This window comes from Colossoma macropomum, unplaced genomic scaffold (genome assembly GCF_904425465.1).
Source record: "Colossoma macropomum unplaced genomic scaffold, Colossoma_macropomum, whole genome shotgun sequence".
Lineage (NCBI taxonomy): Eukaryota > Metazoa > Chordata > Actinopteri > Characiformes > Serrasalmidae > Colossoma > Colossoma macropomum.
Genome location: NW_023494798.1, coordinates 27078537 through 27098254, shown reverse-complemented (window position 1 = coordinate 27098254; position 19718 = coordinate 27078537). Strand labels below are relative to the sequence as shown.

Genomic DNA, 19718 nt, shown 5'->3' with positions numbered 1-19718 from the left:
GATGGAGAAGGAGGAGGAAAAGGCGTGTAAAGATGGTTCTGAAAATCAGAATGATTGCACTGCATGAGGTGGGGAAAGAACGGAATGAGATAAAGAAAAACTAAGAAAAGTTCAGTTATATATCAGTCATATATTCAGGGCTGTTGTAAGGGGAGGGGGGATAGATTAGGATGATTCAAATGGCCACAAAGAGATGGGACCCAAAAAGATTGTACACTTTTTGTGATGTTTAGACTTAAAACATTCTTAATGAAAATGCCTCATTTATTAAATGATAACTGAAGACTAGCAATGCATCCTGCATTGTCACCCCTCCAGTAGGCCCCTCTTTGTAAATGCATGTGCAAATTTCAATTTTAATTCAAGTGAACACAAAAAGCTTTTAAAAGTGCCAGGAAAAAAAAAGAAGAACAGCAAAAATGGAGAAGACATATGTCAATATTGGAGGAAATCCCTGATCACGTTATCAGCCCCTGGGCACAAATGTCAGTTGGGCACTTACCTGGCTACCTTATTTGGGTTGTCAGGGAATTTTTACAGTATCACAGCAGGTTACATTAGGGCTATGAAGCACCACGATGGTAGCATACTAACCGCGGTGTTGGGCACATCACTGCTATAAGCACTCTTTTTGTTCTAATTGGGACAAACCAACAGCAAGACTACACACACATTTATGAGATCACAGGTTAACAGAAACCCAAGTACTAATGCAACATTTCCCTATAAAACATGCGTCTGCTCTTGACAAGTAAAACATTTAGCCCAGCAGGCAGTTGACATTTACACAATAAAGATCAAAAAAATCAGCAAATCCTCAGCTAAAGCATGCTGCCACAGTGGGCATGGATTTTTTTAAATATACTTATAGCGTACCTCTGATGATTTTATGCACAAAAGTAAACATCACGTATCGCATTAACGACAATTTTTTTATATATTTGGCTTTAGAAAGGGACATCCTCTGGGCCGCCAAAATATCAGGTCCTGCTTTTACAGATCAGGCACCCCCCAGGCATTTTGAGTATATGGAGCTTCAAATTCAACATACATTACAGTAATGCTAGCTTAGTGCTAAAATAATAGGCAAAGTAATAGTGGATACTGGTAGTTTAAAATTAGTTTATTTACTTTGCTGCTAGTAAAGTATCCCCTTGTGAGTCAAAAGAGCTGCTTTGACTTTCTCATAATTGCCTGCGGGGGGCCACTAGCGGCTTAGGACCTCCTAAACGTGCCCATAAAAGCCATGGGATGATCTGGACTTGACTGGAGGTAAAAGTGGATTATCAAGCTGTATAGCAGCTGTTAATAGAAAACAAACTTATGCTACAGTAATCGCAGTTGTAAAATGGAAATGATGTGACAGAGCTGTGTAAATAAAACCGTGTCCTACTGCAGTTTTACAGTATTTTGTGGTTTTTCCCTCATAATTCAGGAATGCTGTTGTTAAAAAATTGTCATTTTAATCTTAAAGAGAAGCAGAAAGTGGTGTCTTACATGCTCTAAAGCCTCATCTTCTATCTTTCAGCCTGGGTAAAGTAGTCGGACATATCACAGTAATAAAACCAGAATCTCTCCATAATGACACAACTCCATTTTATGATCTATGGCTGGATAAAATGAAAGTGTGTTTTGCGGAGATTTTAGAGAGCTCTGAGTAATGTATCTGTCCTGTACTAAACAGAAACAGTTCATTACAGAATTCTGCTTTGACAGCCAAGATGCAATGCTGTTGAGAAGCAACATTAAAAAAAAATTGGCCAATAGTGAACAGCATATTGATAAAGAGTAGGGTTATAAAAAATTGGCATATTTTAATATTATGACTAGGGTTTCAGTTTCGGATAAAGGAAATGAGGTGAGGCAAAGGCCCCGAGTTCTTATCAGCACCCCTGCATGTAAAACAATATAAAAATGACCAGGTTGACCACTTTGGAGCAGGCCTGGTGGCAGGACTAATTACACAAAGCAATAAATAAAAAAATGGAGGCACCATCATGGATGCCTTATTTTGCATGGAAGTGGGGGCTTTTTGGGGTAGGGGACAAAAATAAAACTAAAACTGAACTTGAACAAAACTAAAATCAGTAACAATATGGCAGTTCATCACACGAAAGTTATTAGTTACTAACTTACTAATATTTCAGCCTGAACTGCTTTTACAATGAGCCAGTTAGAACAGAGGCCATTTACATATGTCAGTTGTAAAGAACAAGAACAGCCTTTTTTAAGTAAAATGGATAAAGAAAGTATGGAAAATGGTCAGGCAAAAACAAATTATGCCTTTTTTTGTTTATAAACCCACACAAACATTGTAGGCAGATTTTCAGGAAATAAAAAAATATAAGAATACAGTAGGATGTGGGCCCTTTAATGCTTGGTGAATTTGTAAGAGCAAAAAATCAAGTAGACAAGCTCATTTTAATCCATCAACAGAAAATGAACCGAACTGAAACTCCTACATCTGATATCAGTAAATATGAAGAAATAAGCTGAAAGACGTCGACAGCTTCTGTCACTATAGGAAATCCAAGATCCAATTCTGATTCCTGATGTTCTAAACAGGATTTATGCTTTTATTACACTTATGTAGACTCATATTTTTATATCTAACATGCTGTAAATGTCTAACACAGTCAGTGGTCCAGAACATCTTGGACAGACTTTAATGTACTCGCTGGTTTATCTCCCAGATCTTTCCACTACAGGATCTGATTACCTTTGTTTAATATTCCATGCAAGCTTGTGTCTTAACAGCACTATCTGGTGCGGCTGAAAGGAGGATGCCTTCCTCTTTCTGAGTGTTAGTTCCTCAGTTTCTTGCTTGAAATAATTCTAAATGAATGTTCACATCTTGCTCTTCGATCCTGACCCACGATAGAGCCTCTTCTTTAAAGATGTGGTTAAGTGCCAAATCTGTCTCTGTGAGATTACAACTGACCCAGACCAGGCTGGACATGAGCTGTGTAAATCTCTTTGCTCCAGAAAGCACCCTTATCCATCACAGGCTGGACCTTGGGAGTGTCCTCAGTGTAACCCGGAGCTGGGTGAATTATCATGCTCATCGGGGGGACAGAGCGAGCGTAATGCAGAGCAGAGAGGCGCAGCAGGAGCCGGGGAGAGGAGATAATTAGCTGTGATTATATGAGTAGAGGTGCTGAGAGTTTCGCTGGGTTGCCGTGGAGAAGAGAAACAGCGAGGGGGAGGAAGTGTGTTAAAGCGTGTCACGGTTTGAGAGGAATTTGATACGGAGGTGAGCTGGAGAATACTAAACTGATGAATTATAGAGTACATTAGAGGAAACGAGAATAGTAAGACAGAAAGAAAGAAAGAAAGAAAGAAAGAAAGAAAGAAAGAAGGAGCTGGAAGAAATATATATATATATATACATACATATATATATATATATATATATATATATATATATACACATATATATATATATATATATATATATATATATAGATAGATAGATAGATAGATAGGTAGATAGATAGATAGATAGATAGATAGATAGATAGATAGAAAGAAGCTGGAAGATAGATAGGAGCAGAGAGAGAGAGAGAGAGAAAGAGAGAGAGAGAGAGAAGAGAACCTAATGGGAGACTGACCCAGAGGGAAAACAGGATGTATGTTATGAGTATTGGTCACTCAGAATACACTGACCCCTTCATGACCCCTCCACCACCCGTTACCACTAACTGTTAAATGACTCTGAAGACACACAGAGTTCATCACTTTAACTATGTCGATGATCATGACGCAGCAAAGTCCACTCACACTGTTCATTTGTGTCCAGCTGGATTTATATGAACACTGAAAGTGTTACATCTACACTGAAGCTGTTTGTTAGTTCAGAGTAGGCTACTGTGGACATTCACTTATGGCCCAGAGACAAAGAGCACTGATTTAACTGACCAAATGACTTAAAAAGGGGTATACGACCAATTTTTGTAAAGTTTTGCCTACCTAAATTGTTAAGATGTAAACAAAGTTATTCAGAGTGCTTTAAAACACACCTGTCTGGTGAATATTAGAGGCAGAATTGTTCGCAGTGGTGTTGATAGGAACCAGACATCTACAGCATATAATGCCTTTAATTTATTTTTACATCAGATCCCTCTGATTAACTTTGTTTACATCTGAATGACTGAATCATTCAGACTTTTCAAACAGTGGAATTTCCCTGGCATGGGAATGAGATCCTAATGCGTGGCCATGACTTAGTAACGCGTGGGAATGAGATCCTAATGCGTGGCCGTGACTTAGTAAGGCATGGGAATGAGATCCTAATGTGTGGTCATGACTTAGTAAGGCGTGGGAATGAGATCCTAATGCGTGGCCGTGACTTAGTAAGGCACGGGAATGAGATAATCGAGTCGTGGCCACCACTTAGTAAGGCGTGGGAAGGGGATCATGCCTTACTAAGTCATTAGGATCTCGTTCCCACGCCTATTAAGTCATGGCCACGAATGAATTATCTCGTTCCCATGCCTTACTAACTTGTGGTCACACAGGATGTCGCCAGCAGGGCTCTGTAGGGTATCATAAATCAAGAAATAATTAATTAATAGCAATCTTATAACTCTTAACAATCTTATAAGACTTTATAATCTTATAAAGCCACCGTCTTTAATTAATTAGATAGATAGATAGATAGATAGATAGATAGATAGATAGATAGATAGATAAAATGTTCATCAAATTCACCCAACATGAAGGGCAGTTTGTGTTATCAAACAGTGTCCAAAATAGTGTGAACCAAAAATAAAATAAAATAAAAAAAATAATAAACTGTAGCTTCAGTGTCCTTTAGCACACAATTGTGGAGAAGACCAAAGTAAAGAGTCATCAGCACCTTGTTTAACAGAAAGTCTAACAGAAAAGCAGAACAAGAGCAAATCTGGTCCTGAAACACGCGCTGGCTGCGGTGTCTCCCGGGCTGAGAGGGAGTGTTAAGGTGGCTTTAGGGGAGGGGGAGCGGCAGCAGCAGCACTAGCAGCAGCGCGCGTGCACCGGGTCCCACCAGCCACACACAGCTGCTGCTCCACCACCACACACACTTTCCCCTCCGGACACTCACACTGCGCTTTTACGCGCGGCTCGCCACGGCACTGCGCTCAGCGTGATGGGAGGGACAGCGCGAGCATGAGACGGACTCTGGCCACCCTCGTTTACGCCTTCAGCCTCATTCAGAGTGAGTAAAGTCAGCTCGGTGCTCGTCTTCACGCGCTCTACACTCTGCTAAAGTTCGTAGCTGGGTTGAATGAATGTGAGCGAGAGGAAGGCAGAGCGAGTGGACTTTAAAACGGTTTTTCGTTTAACTATGTTTACATTGAACTGTTTTAGATCATTAACTACAACTGAATTACGAATGTACTGATTTACAAACTATGGCGTGCATTTCAAGAGTGTGAATTGATGGTGTTGCACTAGGTTTCATGCAAACGTGTGGATTTCATGGGTTGCTGGTCTTAGTGATTAGTGAATTTAATAAATTGCCCACTATCATCTGTGGGATGGGGGGTATGTTTTGTATAATTAGCTCCTGTTTTCACTAAATAACATTTTACATCCATGCTGAACAAACCAGTGACTGCGGCCTAGTCTGAAATATTTAAAACAAGGCCATCACTCTCTGGGTGAGCTGAATGGTCCACACTTTGCCTCTTCACTTTACACCAGTCAAGTCTTTGTGTGGGGGCCTTTTCAAACTCCTAGACAGCCTAAATCATTGAATCCCTCCCACAACTGGGTACCTTGCTGCGTTTTAAAAGACCCACAAATATTTTTTTTGTCAAGAGTTTCTGTAGATCTTGTCAGTCATGCTTAACACAATTGGTTCATTTCAGATTTTGAGACTATGCAGATGAAAAGATTTGTTTTTGTTGGCGTGGTAGGGATACAATGTGTAACTAGGAGCCAGACTGCTAGAACAGTTTGTAGGGGCTCTTTAACTTTCTGTAGGCCTCGGCTAGAGCTTTGGACTGCTTGGTTCTGATTCAGGCTTGTTGCCAGTTTATTAACAACACCCACCTACCTACATTGATCGGTCATTTTATAGCAAACATCTATCATATAGATGCACATTGTAGGTTTACATTAACGGACTGTAGCTGCACAGTTTATAACCCCACTCTACTGTGTCCGTAGGACCACCAGATATTATTTGGGTGGAGGATCATTCAAGCACAACAGTGACACTGACATGCTGGTGGCATGGTAGTTTGTGTACTAGAATGATTGTAACAGGCATGGCACAGTTGGTTTTTAGACAGTGTTCACTTTAATAGATGTACTGTGTTGGATGTAAAGTAAGAGAATGTTGCTCATCTTAATCAATAAACACTATACTGTGTCCATCAGTGGAAAAACACTGCCATAGGACCACCAGTAACCAGATATTATTTGGGTGGGGGATCACTCTAGGACAACAGTGACACTGATATGCTGGTGGCATGGTAGTTTGTGTACTAGAATGATTGTAACAGACACAGCAGTTGGTTTTTATACACATTTCACTTTATTAGATTTACCTTGTTAGACGTAAAGTTAGAGAATGTTGCTCATTTTTATCAATGGACGATTTATGTTAGTGATCATATAGTCCTTCACCTGGATGAACTACTCTTGGCTGGATATTATTGGCTGACAGATCAACCCAGAAGTGACACTGAGGTGCTTCAAAACAATGCTGATACACTACCATACCACTGCAATGTTGGTGTCACTGCTGTGTAGATAATGGTAGGTATACTGGTAACTCACTATATAAGGAACTGCGAGTGTGCATTACCAATCACTCAGTCAGTCACTGTCAATACAGTAACATCTTGTAAGCTGATTACTTTCAGTCATTACACCTTGAGCCAAGTGCACATAAACTGGACAACACAAAAGAGCTGATGTCTAATTTGTAGTCCTGCCTTCACGCTGTGCTTTGTCCCCCTCTGGATAAGCAAAGTGCTGTTTGACATGCATGTCCTGGTGCTTTGACAATAGGCCATCTGCTATGGAGAGTTGTTCAAAACTCACTGCATTATGAGGAACCACAGCCAAGTTACTGACAAAAGGAATTCATATCAGCTTTGGGCCAGGTTCAAGGAGGCTATAGATAATGAAAGACTACAGGCAACTGGTCCCAAACCTGTGGCTGCTTCAGGAGACTATATGAATACAGCCTGGACTTTTTACAGTACTGTGCAAAGTCAGTGACCATGTGATCATTTATTTATTTTACAGTCAAATGGCCAATGAGTCTTTCAAAGATATTTGTAGAGACATTTTTTCACACCTCCAAAGTTCAGCCTTAGACGTTCGTTGCTTTTCCTGCTTCTCAGAATCCAAGTAATCTCATACTCCATGATGTTGAGGTCTGGACTTTGGGGTGGTCAGTCCATTGTTCTGAGAACAGCAGCAGCTTCTGATGTTTGATTCGCGAATGTTTGTCTATTTGGTCTATGTTCCTTCTCAGTGAGGCTTCCTGACAGCTAAACATCCTTTCAGACTCAAAATATAAGGATGGACAGAAACACCTGTGGATTTTTTCCAATCTGAAGCCAGAGTGGCGCTAGAATTTCTCCTCCCTCTCAAAGATGAAAGCTTTATGTGCTGTTCATCTGATGGGGACAGTTTTGGTGGTCTATCAGGTCTTGCACAGTTGTTAGGAGTCTCATTTTCTCTAAATCTTTTAATAATTTTTTGAACTCCAGTTTTGAAAACGCCTTTTCCTTAACTTGTTTTCCTTTGACTTTCTCCTTCCTTATGCAAGTGGATTATCTCATATCTAATGACCTCAGAAACATCTCCTGAAAAATGACTAACATGTTCTTACTAGATGTTTTGACTGGAAGTTAAATAAATGAATGTTGTACTTTGACTTTTGAACAGTGCAGTGCATGCAGACTGACCCAGTGCCTACTAAAGGCAGGATTGGCATTTGTGTAGCAATAGAAAACAGCAGACAGAAAACTCCAGTTCCACATGCAAATCCATTTCGACATGCATGCACAAACTACTCAGAAGGGGCAATTTTAAAGAGTTAAAGGCGGCAAAAGCAAAGTTTCTGAATGTATCACTGGCAAAATGTTAGCTGTTTGCTTATATATGGTTAGCATCCCAGGACTTGTTAATCCAAAGTGAGGAACTTCTTAAAGGAAAAAAAAGTTTGCTCCTCTTCCACTGATCTGTGACCATCAAGTGTATACTGCTGCTCTCACCATGTTTCTGCAGGAGGTGCTCACCATCTGTTTGAATCAAGCCTCTGCCATCTATTAGTGTAGGCTTCCAGTTCATTTGTCTGTGTTCTGCATTTCTTCCACTCAGCGTTGCAAAGGGGAAGCTTACAGCTCAGCCACGGGAGTCACTAATTAAAGAAATGTTAAACAGCAGCCCTGCACATTTATATCAATTATTCACAATTAGACACCCAAGATCCAAATGATACATCCGTATGTTCTATATCCACACAATGCCTTAGCAATAGGTCCTCAGAGAGAAGTGCAGCATAGGCCCAAACTTTGGAGTACACTCTTAAATATAGGGGCTCATTGTATATGGATACCATAGGATGATTACTTTTGGTTCCCTAAAGAACTTTTCAATGTAGAATTTTTTAAGAAATCATTTCTGTAACAACATGCAAGAGTTTTACACCTATTACAGGCTTTCACTAGAACAATTCAGAACACAGCATCCTGAAAGTAACTTTTTGTAATGCTGCACAAGCACAGAAAGACGCTCGCGGATCTTAAAAAGGAAGTGGTTTAATGAGAGACAGTAAGATGGTCAGACAGTTTCAGGGCAAATCCAAAATCAGAATCCAAAAGCCTTGCAAAAAGTCAAAAAACCAGAAGATACAAAATGCAAAAGCGACCAGAGCAAAAGGGCAAACACAAAAACACAATATCCAAAAAACAGGCAAAGGGTCCAATACACAAGTCAGAAAACCAGTAGAAAAACACTCAGTAGTCCAGTGAAGGGCAATACCTCACAATGAGAACAAACCAGAAACTACTTAAAGCCTGGGACAAACAAACACAGGTGAATTGCATTAATACTCAGGTGACTGAGAACGAGGAAGCTGTGTGTGATTGGTGGAAGGAGTGACATCATCAGGATTGGAATCATGGGAATTGGAGTCCTGGAGAGTATTAGGCAAGGGAGGAGAACCCGGAAGTGTGACACTTTTAATGTCAAAATTATTTCATAGGAAGAAAACATACACTTTCCCACTATCTACTTTATTAGAAACATCTACCTTGTACTTCCACTCACTGGCCATCTGCCTTAAAGCTCCACTATATGGGTGTCAGGCCTGTTGTCAGAGGGTCATTTAGTGGGCAGTGCCCCACTAGCCAATCATCATGCCCCACTAAACCTACTACTTTTTGCATTTATTTCTATTTGTTTAAAGTGAAAGTAAACTTAATGTGCACTGCTGCCTGCTGCGCACGGCTGGTATAAAAGGCTACATCAATTAACACAGGAGGGTTTGCATGCATCTCTTTGTACTGGCTGCATTATTGGACATATGTTTCCTACACTCTCAGAAATAAAGGTAGTAAACTGTCACTGGGGCAGTGCCCTTCTTGTCACTGGGGTGGGACCCTCAAGGGTACATCTCAGTACATTTAGTCAGGGAACATAATTGTACCATAATCCACTGAAATGATATTTTCTAAGTTGTATTGACTTCATACACCCTGTCTCGTCTCCAGGCTTTTTATTTTATTGTTCTGTTTTAAAAAAATTAGGTTACGAAAAGGTACAAATACGTACTTTTCACCTGGAAAAACTTATTTAAGGTGCACAATTGGACCTTAAAACCACTGTTGTACCTTTGAGGAAACATTTACATTGTTTGTACCTTGGTGAACGAAAAATGCACCTGCACAGAACCTTTATTTCTAAGTGTGTAAATGATTAGATGTGAAATGTGGATCTGTTGTTTGTTTCCTTCTGAATGTATGGCTCCTTCAGAACATTTTCTCCCTTGAACTGTCCTTAGTTGTTTTTTTTTTTCTTTGCCTTGGGAATACTCATAGTTGAGAGTGGTCCAACATCCAAAAATACTGGACATTGATGAGGATCTTAGCACTGATGAAGGACTAGAGGATGGCAAACTGTGCATCAACAGATGAGCTACAGCCTCAACATGGAGCACTCTTAAATAAAAATATTGTTACAATATCAAGCTTGTAATAATAGAAGAACCCTTTTGGGTGTGATAAAGAACGCTTTTCAGACAGGTTCTGTATAAAACCATGTACGGCACATGCTCAACCAATCTGAAGAACGCTTTTATGATGCAAATAATCCTTTAAATCATGCAAAGGGTTCTTTGAGTCTTGATGGTTCTATACAGAACCATTTTCTTTGCTAAAGAACCCTTGAAGGATCATAATTTTGAGGGTGTGGCGCTACAAGGGAGTGGTTTCTAATAGAACAATCAGTATTCAATCTGTATCACAGGAGATATTTCTTCTTCTGTTTTCACTAAAACAGCTGTTGTATGTGGATTTATGATATTATTTATATTACAATTATAATGTCCAATTGTGGTAATAAAGACTACACCTACATTAAAAATATCAAAAGATTCTTTACTTATGTTCTCTGTGGTGCTGCTGGCTGTTCCTCTTCCTCTTCTGCCAAGCATTTTAAGTTTGCTAGCTGATTGTGGATTCAGGAACAGATCCTGCTGTAAGGTAGAGAGGCTGCAGAGTCAGCAACAAGTCTCTTAGCAGGGTAATAAAACATGCTCCATGCTACTGATATCTGGACAGGCGGAGGAAGTATGGAAGACATTAGACCAACACGGACTTGCAGAGACTGTAGCGGAAAAAACAAGAAATCTATGACACTTCTTAGTCATTCAGGTCACTGAATTGTCCAGTATTAGTAAATCAACTGTACTTGTGTTAACTTGAAAATGCTTTGCCACTCATCCAAGGTGTGAAATGTTAAACGCAAGTCCATTGGATAAGTGGCAAACATCTTCACTTATTACTGACAGACAACAAAGTCAAGAGTTTTTAGTAAAGTCACAGTAAAGCAGGAGGCTACTTGCAGCACAGCAATTACAGGACAGAATTTGGTTATTTACCGCCATATTGATGCATTTTAAGCAACAACCTCTCCTCATCCTCAATACATTGTTTGAGAAAGCTACTGGCAGTATATGTAAATGATCTTTTGTGCTGTTACTGCTCCCTATTCTATACTACATGCACGGTTTGTGACCATGGAAAGAACAATGGAATGTAATATTCAACAAAAATAGACTGAGTATGTCAAAACCATACTCAAGGAAAAGTGTTACTGCATTAGAGTGATATAACAACTCAAAAGCAAAAGTATCCAAAAACAGCTTGAGTAGAAGTACAAAAGTAGCGAGTCATAAACAGTACAGGGTAACTCATTAAAATCTTAGTACAGTCTCCACAGTGTTAATTAGCTTATAATATATATATATATATATATATATACATATATATATATATATATATATATATATATGTACATTTTTTTTATGTATTACCTAAAATGAAATCTTGGATTTACTTAAAAATGTAACATGGCTCCACAGAACTGTGTTAAGTAGCTTTCACGATACTCAGCGTAGCAATATGTAGAAAAAGTACCTTAAGTTAATAGGTTTACCTTAGATCTCCATAATTTCATTATATTGTTACTGTGATACAGACCTGTTGGGAAATTAAGCTCAGCAGTAAGTTATATGGTAACTTACACTCACAGCCAGCAACAGTGTAGGCTAGGCAGTTCACTGTGAAGTATAAGAAAGATGCACACACAACAAAAGGTAGGCCAGGGGAAAAGATGACACAAAGAGAGTGAATGAAACAAATAAAAGAAAATGCAAATGGAAATGGATGATGCCAGGAGCCAATAGGGAAACAAGTACATTGATCAAACAAAGACTTACGTAAATCTGACAACTCACTTATTTTCATTTAAACAACAACTGACTCTGTTTCACTGACTTACATGCTTTTGTTAAGTAATATTAATGAGAGAAAAGTCGTGAAAACCAACAACAGAGCGATTTCATAGGAAGTGAAGGGTGTTAAGTGCTTTTCTTTCTTTCTGGGATTCTGTTGGGCTAAAATGAAAAGATGAAGCTCCAAAGTTGGAGGTACATATGTTGTCACCAACGTAACAGAATGTAATTAAAAAATGTGAATGACTAAAATGTAACTCAGTATGAAGTAGAATTCAATTCTTCATAAATATATTTGTGTAGATGTTTTTTCATTTGTATTGTCATTTGGAAAAGTACAAATGCCTCACATTTGTCTTAGGTTCATGTAACTGAGTAAATGTAGCTACCCACCCCTGATATATCTCGTGTGCTTTACCTGTGCAGGTGGCATCTGTGCAGACTCTGAAGAGCGGCTGATGAACTGGCTCCTGGGAAAGGACCGTTATAACAAGCTGATCCGGCCGGCTCTCAACAGGACCGAGAGAGTCACGGTGAAGCTGCAGGTCTCTCTGGCACAGCTCATCAGCGTGGTGAGGAGAAACTCTGACAACTGAGAACCTGAAACTGAACAACACCCACTCAGTTCAGTGCTATGCTTAAAGTCACTCAGACAGAGAGCTAATGAGAACTCAGGGTTTCTACCGTGTTAGAGGATTTTAAAGTAGGATGAGTTCACTATATTTACAATATTTACAAATGTCTGAAAGAAAAATGGCACAGATTTTGTTTTTTTCCAGCAGTACCACAGCTGCTTCTGCAGTGATAGAGATAATTCCCAAATATTCACGCATTCTGTTTCAACTCAGTTATTTGTTTAATTCAATTCAATTCAATTCAGTCAATATCAGTCCAATTCAGTTCAATTTCCTGTGATTTCCATAGGGACAAGTGTGAGGCTTTTCTTGTGAGCTCCAATAAGAATATTCTGTTCCAATTATGATAAAAACATGCTGACTGCTTACTTTTTAAACCTTAAGTTAGAAGAATAAATGTCCCAAAACGCCCAGGAAGTATGGAAATAATCTCATAGAAATGTACCTACAGTCCTACAGTAAGACTTCAGTTAGCAATATCTGTAATAGCTATAAAGTTAGTGTTGAGATGGTGTTGAGAACCCACAATGATTTACAGGGTCATAGCATTCAGAAGCTGCACGCAGACATATATGTATATATCCCATTTTATGAGCCCTTACTGTCCTCTTCCCATCTGGTAATTGAAATCATAAAGTCGGGCAGTATATAGTGTGTTGTGCTGTCTGTTACGCCTGGGTGCAGATTGGCTATATGTTCATCTCACTTCATACAAGCCGTATGTAGTATATACAGCTTGCAATGGCGCAGGCCTATTTCTGTTAGACTGAAAGAACATTTCATAATGGAAAAATATCAGTGTGACTGTTGAAATCACTGCAAAGAACAATATCTTGAAGTAAAGTTATTCTAAATCTAGTAAATGAACCAAATATTTCTCAAAATTATTCTACGAACATCATAAGATTATTCAGCATTTTGAGATGTTTGTTCAAAAGACTTTTCTTGTTCAATTAGGAGATCATTTTGCTTGTTTTAATCTAAAAAAAGAATCAGTTTACTGGATAAACATACTTAAATAAGTAGAAAAATAAATACAGTGCAGTGCAAAAGGCAGAGACCACCCTACATTTATTCAATTTCCAATTAATACAACCATTAAGTTCCAGTTACAATTTTTCAGGAGATATTTTTGAGGAGATCCACAGTATTTAAGCATTCATCTTTGAGAGAGAGGAAAAAAATGTAGCTCCACTCTAGCTAGTGGAAAAAAAAAACACAACTTTATTTTAAACTTCCACTGTGAGAGGAGAACTCAAACGATATGGGTCTTCTGTCAAGAAGCCCATACTAAGAAAAGGAAATGGACCAAAAAATGTTTGCAAATCAAACAAAGAACAACGGACTAACCACCCTAGAGACCTCAATATTACTGGATGTGTTTGGATTATTTGGGTCATGAGAAGCAGAAAATGCAACCAACTTCTAAGACTGAAAAATATCCCTGCAGATTTCCTCAAAAAAACTGAAATCAAATCTCCTGAAAACAATGGAAGCTGTAATAAAGGCAAAGGTTGGACACATTAAATACTAAAAAAATGATATTATATTTAGCTGTTGAGGCTTCTGTGACTTTTTTCTTTATTAAATAAACGTTGTTGTTTTTTCCTGGTGCTGAAACATGAATAATGTATACTTATTTGCCGTTTTGCCCAGAAATAAAATAAAGTGATTTTTGCACAGTGGTGTAGGTTGAATAACATAATGTTATGTAACATTATGTTGTTTGATTTAATTGCTTATAATGTAACATGTGAATGACCTTTTGTGTGTGTGTATCTAATATCCTATTTCCACAGAATGAACGGGAGCAAATCATGACGACCAACGTGTGGCTCAAGCAGGTAAGCATGAATAGTCCAATAAAAAAGGCAGTTATCACCAATACAGCTCCAGCGTCCTTGCCCTTGAACTTGAATTTACCCATAGACATCCTTCTCCAACAGCAGAGCAGCAACCAGTCCCACTCACAACCACTCATTAAAATGATAATGAAGTGTGTAATTGAGTATCATCTGGCTACTGGGACACCATTATTTCAACACGACCTGGATTCTAATGACAATTGGAATATTCTTTTCTCAGAACTGGAATGATTACAGACTGTCGTGGGACCCGTCAGACTACGAGGGCATCGACAAGCTCCGAATTCCTTCCAGACACATCTGGCTACCTGATATTGTTCTATACAATAAGTAAGTGAAGTGCACATGGGGCATTCAGGTGATACTTTTGATAGGTATTCTTTACAGAAGAGTGAAGCAGAGTCTTATACATAATGCATAGACTGTTCACTTGAGCAATGCTCACATTCATAATGCATCATACACACTAGAGTGAGTCATAATGGGTGAGATATTTAAGAAAGAAATGCAAGTAAATAATTAATTTTAACATGTTTGTAGTAATATAGCTAAAGTTTACAGATCTAATATTTATTACTCCTTAGAGATCTAGCATTATTCTTGTTGCTTGCTATAATATGTTAATATAATTACTCAATTATATATTTCATTACATAGATAGTTGCACCTGCATTCAGTGACTTCTAAGGGTTAAGGGCTGTGATAAGAAATAATATTCTACATCTAGTGTTGCAGTCAATACCATTAGAAGCAAGACCAGGTCAAGACTGAGACCTCAACAAATCAAGTCAGATTCAAGACCAAGACTTCATAGTAGCAGAGTCAATACTGAGACCGGAAGTCGGTAAAACCAAGACTAAAATTTGCTTCATTAGTTTTGCAGTGGAGCAACAAGGTTAATGTGGCTTACAAGTAATGGGAGTCTATGCTGCCTAAAATTGTTCTATTATATTAGTTTTGTAGCTCCAGTGCAAAACTAAAGAAGCAAACTTTGGATATCAAACGTCTCGGGTGATCACCTATGTTTGGGGTGAGGGGCAACTTTGGTGGTATAGTGTAATAGGTAACACCTCTGACCGCCGCCCCCCCCCCATAAGGCAGACTAGAATTCAGTTGCCCCCCCCCGCCAGCAAGCACACCCAACATTATCAAGAAGAGTCCTTGGGCAAGACTCCTAAAAATTCATTCATCTACATATGTTACACGAAGCGAGCATATGCCGAAATTTTTTTTGCAGTTCATTTAATGTTCTCTATACATGATATATACCAAGAAATTGTATTATCAAGCAATCTTAGTCCTCTTGGTACTCTTCATTCTATGTTTTGGATGCAATAATACTGATGGTCACTGATTGGATACTGAGTAAATTAAGTAATGATGGCAAAAAAGTATAGTAACCAATGACTGCAGGTAAAGAGGGAGTAAATTTGGCTAGTCTCTGGAAAAGTCCTTCCTATCCCAAGATTGAGGCCATTTAATTCTAGGACCATTCATTCAATGTTTTGAGACCATCACCAAACTCAAGTACTACAACACTATTTACGAGAGTGCCATTACATACCTCTGTTCTTTTTTCAGCGCTGATGGCACTTATGAGGTGACAGTCTTCACCAATGCTATCGTCCTGTTTAATGGTAGCATTGCTTGGCTCCCTCCTGCCATCTACAAGAGTGCCTGCAAGATCGAGGTCAAGCACTTCCCTTTCGACCAGCAGAACTGCACACTGAAGTTCCGCTCCTGGACTTATGACCACACAGAGATAGACCTGGTCTTACTGTCTGAGATGGCCATCATGGATGACTTCACTCCTAGTGGAGAGTGGGACATTCTGTCTCTTCCAGGGAGAAGGACAGTCAACCCTCAGGATCCAACCTATGTGGATCTGACGTACGACTTTATCATCAAACGAAAGCCGCTTTTCTACACCATCAACCTCATCATCCCCTGTGTGCTTATCACATCACTGGCCATCCTGGTGTTTTACCTACCATCGGACTGCGGGGAGAAGATGACCCTTTGTATCTCTGTTCTTCTGGCCCTTACTGTCTTCCTCTTACTGATCTCCAAAATTGTCCCACCTACTTCCTTGGATGTCCCGTTAATTGGGAAGTATCTGATGTTCACCATGGTCTTGGTGACGTTCTCCATCATCACAAGTGTGTGCGTACTCAACGTCCACCACCGCTCCCCGAGCACACACACCATGCCCAACTGGGTGAAGCTGGTCTTCCTGGACAAACTCCCCACATTACTTTTCATGCGGAGGCCTCACAGGAGCTCAGCCCGGCAGAGGCTGCGGCAGCAGAGGCGTCTCCAGGATCGCAGGGCCCTGCTCGGCCTGGGTTATGGAACTTCACGCAAGTCAACCATCTCCTCTTCCGCCTCCGCCTTACTCGCTGCTTCCTCAGCTTCTGCTCTCTCCTCACCGGGACACTTTTATGGAAAGAGTGCACCGTTCGGATTCAGCCGTGGCTCCAGGAAGGGGGACCTGCGGCCCACAGAGTTTCTGCCCAATGGTCACACCTCGACCCAGGACCTGAGGGCGGGAAGGGTGGGCTTGGACTGGGGGGCTGACGTTCAAGAGGCAGTGGATGGGGTTCGCTATGTGGCTGACCACATGATGGGAAATGACGATGATCAGAGTGTAAGTGATGTCTCATTATTCAATATTTACTCCGTTAGCAGACTATCAGGCTAGCTGTTCTAGTCCCGATGCAGCATGAAAGCAATGCTTTGGCCTAAAAACGTACTTCAAATGTAATCGATCTGCCAAGACATGTTTGACGTCTGAAGTTTGCTTCTTGATTTTTGCACTTGTGATTTTTGAACTGATGGTCACTGGTGATCAGCACCAGGCTGGTCATTACCAACTGACAAGTAATTGAAGCTTATATCCCAGCTATTAGCATCATGCAAACTGCATGCTTAAATTGCTTCAATTGCATCACACACATGCCTGAAATCATGTCAAATTGTTAAGTAATTTCAAATAGACTTGCTTAAGTGTTATCTGATACCGGGGTCTTTGCCAGAATTTCATATGGGGGGTTGGTAGTTTACAGGGGCCAGCTAGGAAGCATTATGTACAAGAGACACTATGGTGAACCATCAACTAGCCACTTTCATTGTAGCTACCATAACTGTGTTATTGTAACAACTGACATCATATTACAGTGGATAATGACAAATTAACCTACCTTTTACATTACTAGTGCCAGATGCCTGGGGTGAATGGGGGGAAACTACATTTTTTTTATCTTTATGTTTAGCACTATTGAACCTTGTTTCCTTTACCATGGTCAGCTTAACTGCTTACCTAGCTCAGTATCGCAAGGTACGTAGCACCTTATGGCAAAAAAAACTAGCACAGCTCATTTATGTTCCCACAATCTGCAAAAACAGCCTAGCAGGATGGTGCTGTGTTTACATTCTGGCATTTAAAAAAAAGCATCATTTCATGCTCTGTTGCAGAGTTGGTTAAAACTGTGATGTTAGGTGACCAATGGCATCATGCAACCATGTAAACGTTGCCATGATAATTGCAGTTTTGGCAGTCACTTTCATGTATTTAAGCCAATTCCACAGTAGGCATAAAATGTAATTCCCAGCTGTTCCCTTTCACTCCTCATTGCTTGCTAGCAGCTCATCCTGTGTTATGAGAGCATAAGATGAATTACAATAAATATTTAATATTTTACATGTAATGGCAGACTTTTTTTTTAGCAGTGAGAAATCAGGGGGTCTGTTATACTGTGATAATGTTATGTTTAAATGTATTAAAGTATGTCTCATAACTGAAAAAAACAACAGTAAGCATCCATCTTAAACTCTCATGTTTTTGTTAATATTTTTGTCAATTTTTTTAGGTAACAGTATGTTTTATACATAACAGTATAGATAACAGCATACTTTAGACCCCAAACATGTCTTTGGCAATTGACTACATTTGCAGTAAGGGGAAAACTATGTAAGGTTTATTTTTGACTGAATGATCACCTTTAAGAATATTGCTATGTATTAAATAAAACGTAGATCCATGTTTCCAGGGCAATGGAAAATACTTTTTAGGAGCTCTTTAAATGCTCTTAGGGGTCTTTCAACCTCTTTTCTTCAGCATCATAAGCACATGTCCTTCAACATGCCAACAAAGTGTTTGGTTTGGGAGCTCACTGACTGACACATTAACTGGACATTCCTCTTGTTACATGTTGCCAGTAGGGAAACACTTAGAGAGCAGAGATGAGAACAAGAGGTGATAAGAACTACATTAAAGCCAAACCACTGTGTCAGAGCCATTGATTGTTTTCTTAAATAAATCAATATAGGAGGAGGGCATCCACGGTTGACTAATGGTGGCCTTCAGAAACTGCATAGGACAGCAGTCAGGCGGAAGGGTTATGGGGTCAATAGCCTTTATTTTGCTCAGGCTCATTTTCACTCTGCTATTTTTCATCTTGCTCCATGCTTCATTCCCTCTACTCCTCTTCGACTTTCTAACAGGTTACAGTAATGTAATGTTCTTCTTGGTTCTTCTGTAGGTGATTGAGGACTGGAAGTACGTCGCCATGGTCGTAGATCGGATGTTTCTGTGGATCTTTGTGATTGTGTGCGTGGTGGGCACGCTTGGGCTCTTCCTCCAGCCGCTTTTCCAGAACCAGATCATCCCTGTCCAGCACTCGAGTGCTGAGTCTTCCAGGCGGGATGGGATGTAAAGAATGTAGGGGTGTGGATCCCCTGAAACAAAACCAAAAGGCTCCAGTGCCATACCAGCTCTAAACACCCCCCCCCCATAAAAAACTGTACTGTGATACTGTGAGAAGGTCTATTCATATAAACCCCACTCTTAATAATACAGGTTCCTAATTGGTTCTTGGCTGGACATATGATTCTAAGGAGAGAGAAAATAAATGTTTAATTGGTGAAAAACCTTCACATTATGTTCTTGCAGGTTCCTCACGCTTGTACAGTACTGTGCCAAAGTCAGACACCACAGCCAGCCAAAATGGCCATTAAGTACAAGTTATTAATTTTTCATAATTGTGTGTGTCAACACTTCGCCTTCATTGCAGCTTCCATTCTTTCAAGGGGATTTGTTTTCAGTTTTTTTTTCACACCTCCAAAGCTCAGCCTCGGCTGCATTTTCAGTTGTTCAGTTTCAATGATGTTGTGGTCTGGACTCTGGGGTGGTCAGTCAGTTGTTCTAAGAACACCACTGGCTTTTTTTGCAAAATTTCTTCTTTGTTGTCTGTCTTT

General features: G+C 39.7%; 1 protein-coding gene across 1 annotated transcript; it reads left to right on the top strand.

Annotated features, from left to right (window-relative positions):
- Positions 1-5025: 5025 nt before the first annotated feature.
- On the top strand, positions 5026-19643 carry chrnb4 (cholinergic receptor, nicotinic, beta 4 (neuronal)). Its single transcript, XM_036584910.1, has 6 exons — positions 5026-5197; positions 12389-12534; positions 14397-14441; positions 14683-14792; positions 16044-17109; positions 19004-19643. The coding sequence occupies exons 1-6, from the start codon at positions 5149-5151 to the stop codon at positions 19175-19177; spliced, it is 1590 nt and encodes a 529-aa protein (XP_036440803.1). The 5' UTR covers positions 5026-5148; the 3' UTR covers positions 19178-19643.
- The last annotated feature ends 75 nt before the right edge of the window (positions 19644-19718 follow it).